The 3,460-nt window shown below is 33.5% G+C and overlaps 1 protein-coding gene across 1 annotated transcript; it reads left to right on the top strand.

Moving 5' to 3' along the window:
- The first annotated feature begins 942 nt into the window (after window positions 1-942).
- Window positions 943-3,116, top strand: LOC103495951 (septum-promoting GTP-binding protein 1). The gene is made up of 6 exons (XM_008457634.3): window positions 943-1,384; window positions 1,465-1,585; window positions 1,771-1,867; window positions 1,956-1,995; window positions 2,066-2,149; window positions 2,518-3,116. Exons 1-6 carry the CDS (start codon window positions 1,100-1,102, stop codon window positions 2,680-2,682), a joined length of 792 nt encoding a protein of 263 aa, XP_008455856.1. The 5' UTR covers window positions 943-1,099; the 3' UTR covers window positions 2,683-3,116.
- Window positions 3,117-3,460: the final 344 nt, after the last annotated feature.

Genomic DNA, 3,460 nt, shown 5'->3' with positions numbered 1-3,460 from the left:
CAAATACAAAGGACCAAAATTTAAAGTTAAGTTTGATAATTAATTTGGTTTATTTTTTTTTCAAGGTAGTACCGTAACTTTTTTATTTCTAGGCTTCCTTGTTTTATTCTCACTTTCTATCCACATTTTCAAAAATCAACTTATGTTTTGAAAATTTAAAATAAAAAACAAAAGTTTTATGTCCCGCGGGATAAATGTTTCACTTCTTGTTTTGGTATTTAGTTTTTGAAATTTGAAGTCAGTAAACATCTCTTTCGTTCTAAATATCTTATTCTAATGTATACTTTTTTGTCAATGTTTTTAAAAATTAAGTCGAAATTTGAAATCTAGAAAAAAAAAAGTTAAAAACTAATTTTTGAAATTTGGAATTTCTAAGAATGCACCATTCAAGTTTGATACAAATCGTGATAAAGAAGTAGAAGGAAATAAGTTTAATTTTAAAAAAAAATTACATAAAATGAAAAAATTACAAAAAAAAAAAAAAAAAACGGCTGCACAAATCTCCTTTGTTTTTTAAATTAGGTTAAAATGTAAATTTTCTTTATTTATGAAAAATGAGAAACATGGTAAGAAATGGAAAGAAAAGAAGTACAATATTAAAAAACAAAAAATGAAATAATTACCAAACTCGACCTCATTTAAAAAAGAGTTAAAGAGAATTCAAAGGTTATTTTAGTAAGTAAATTAGCATAAGAAGAGTGGAGAAGATTAATACCGTAAAATTGGAGAGAAATGAATTAAAAAAGAGTTGGAGGTTTTAATGATAGAATGATTGATTGTTTGAAGTCAGCAACATAAGATTTGGACACGTTGATGCGTCACGTGAACTTCACTTTCCCAAATCCAATTCCATTACGACATTTGTTTCTCATACATTATACCGGTAAACCGTCCTTCCGTTAAAGTCGTCACTTTCAAACCCTACAATTACATAATATTAATTAAATTGTATTTCATATTCTAAAAATACCTTCCCCCTCCTTTTTCTTTCTTCTACGATGAATAATAATACCATCACCATTCTCACCTTACCATTTCCATGGCCAGGACATCAATAATCCACACTCACACTCCAGGCCATCCATAGCATTTCTCAACAATGCCTCGCCCTTCTCGTAAACACCCTCTTCGCCGCTTCACCCTTAGACGCCGCACCGCTCTCAAGCGTCGCGCTTGGCACTTTTTCGACTCCATTTTAACGTGTTATAGCTCCAAGAAGCCTCAGGCGTATGATGATGTCGCTTTGGCTTCTACGTCTGTCGTCGTCGTCGATGAAGAGTTTGTGGCTGAGACTCTTGCACCTTCCTTGTGCCATAACCAAGATTTGGTGTCTTTGAAGATCAGCCTCTTGGGTGATAGCCAGATTGGGAAGACGAGTTTTCTGGTAAAAAAAGATTTCTGTTTTGCTGGTTGGAGTTTTATTTTTATTTGTTTATTTGATAAAATTCATTGTTAATTTTGAAGGTGAAATATGTTGGGAATGAAATGGATGAGGGGAAGAGTGAGCAGACAGGATTGAAGTTGATGGACAAAACATTAATGGTTAGAGGGGCAAGAATTTCTTATAGCATTTGGGAAGTGGAAGGTATAATTACCTAAATTCGCATCCGTTTTAGCTTTTGAGTTCACTAAGGATGTAACTTGCCATTAGAAGAACAATACGTTTTATGTTTGACTTCTTGTACAATATAATGGGTCGTTTTTTCTTGAACTTTTGGATCTGGCGGTGATTTATTAACATAACGGTTTCGATATGGAATGTGGATGCAGGTGATAGCAAATCTCAAGATTATATTTCAACAGCTTGCAAGGGCTCTGTAGCTATTCTTTATATGTTTGATCTAACTAGTAGGCGTACTTTAAACAAGTAAGGCTTGTTTTTGTTTGATCTAAATGTGACTTTAGCCTTACAAATGGGAAGATTTAAACAAGGTCTTTTTTCCTTTGTTTTGTAGCACTGTAAGGTGGTATAGACAAGCACGGAGGTGGAATAAGGTATATTTTAGTACATGTTTGATAACGTTCTTAATTCTAAAGTTCTAAATCTTCTTTTCAAAATTTGCAGACGGCAATTCCAGTTTTGATAGGAACAAAGTTTGATGATTTCATCCAACTCCCCATTGATTTGCAATGGGCAATTGCAAGTGAGGTAAGAATTGAAATCATGGGTTGCTTCTTTCTTTTATCTAAAGTCTCCAAGCTGAATGATGATTCTAAGATCTTGAAGCTCCATTATTTCTACCTCTTTTTTTTATCCATCTGAATTTTAGTTTTTAAAAAGTACACTTATAACCACTACTTTTACAAGTTTTATCCACACGCTCTCCCATTATCTAAAAAAGTAGCTTCTGTTTTTGAATCCGACTAAGAATTGAAAAACTAACAACTCAAAATGTAATCGTTATCAAATAGACCTTTGTCTCTCGTTCTTTTATTCAAATGTTTTGAGATAGCAAGAACAAGGTTGCATAATTTGGGAAATTCGAGGATGTCTAATGATTTTCCTTGTTACGACAGGCAAGATCTTACGCCAAGGCACTGAATGCTACATTATTCTTCTCAAGTGCAACTTACAACATCAATGTCAATAAAATCTTCAAATTCATCACAGCAAAGCTCTTTGACCTGCCATGGACTATCGAGCGCAACTTGACGATTGGAGAGCCTATAATCGATTTCTAGAGTCGATTCTTCCACCCGACATACCAAATCTTGTTCTCTAGAAACTCATAAAACCATCCTGTACAAGTATAAACCGACAATCTACATTGTTCGACAACGACTATATTCAATATGTAGTGGAGAAAGGCAGAGGTGTGTCGAACCCCGTCTCCCATAATCAAAATGCACCACAATTGTAGAAAAGCAATTAGACAATGTGTAAATGACAAGAACACTTAGGTTTATAGTGTCATGCGAACTAGGTTAGGCATGTCATTGCAAATGCAGCTTTGAATCCCTTGAGAAAGATTAGTTTCTAACTTCATTTATAATCTTGTGATAACATCTTTCTCTTAGAGATGAGAAAATTTTAAGTGTCTCTCAAATCAAACAACAGTTAGATGTCCTTCTTGCTTGATGTGATCAAATAAAGCTTTGTCCTACAACTTCAGAAATCCAGTTTTCTTCCCATAACAGACCACCCTATGCCAGTCTCCAATAATAAGAAATTATACAATAAGACCACCACAATGTCACTCGCAGTTGATTACCGTTGGATCTAAAATTTTAGTGGTCGAAGGCATGTTGATATTTGAACCCATGTTCCACAATTATTATGAAGTAGTCACAATGTTGAATAATTTTTTTAAAACATGTGACGTGTATACACACTCAGTTGACCCTAGCTTGTATTATTAAACATGATATAATATAAACAAAAGACATGCATTTATATCGAAAACGTAGCAGTTGAGATATTAACGATTCTATATCAATTTACAAACAAACAAAGTTCTTT

Source organism: Cucumis melo, chromosome 11 (assembly GCF_025177605.1).
Source record: "Cucumis melo cultivar AY chromosome 11, USDA_Cmelo_AY_1.0, whole genome shotgun sequence".
Classification (NCBI taxonomy): domain Eukaryota; kingdom Viridiplantae; phylum Streptophyta; class Magnoliopsida; order Cucurbitales; family Cucurbitaceae; genus Cucumis; species Cucumis melo.
The sequence above is the reverse complement of the archived record's forward strand: the minus strand, read 5'-3'. Positions and strand labels throughout refer to the sequence as shown.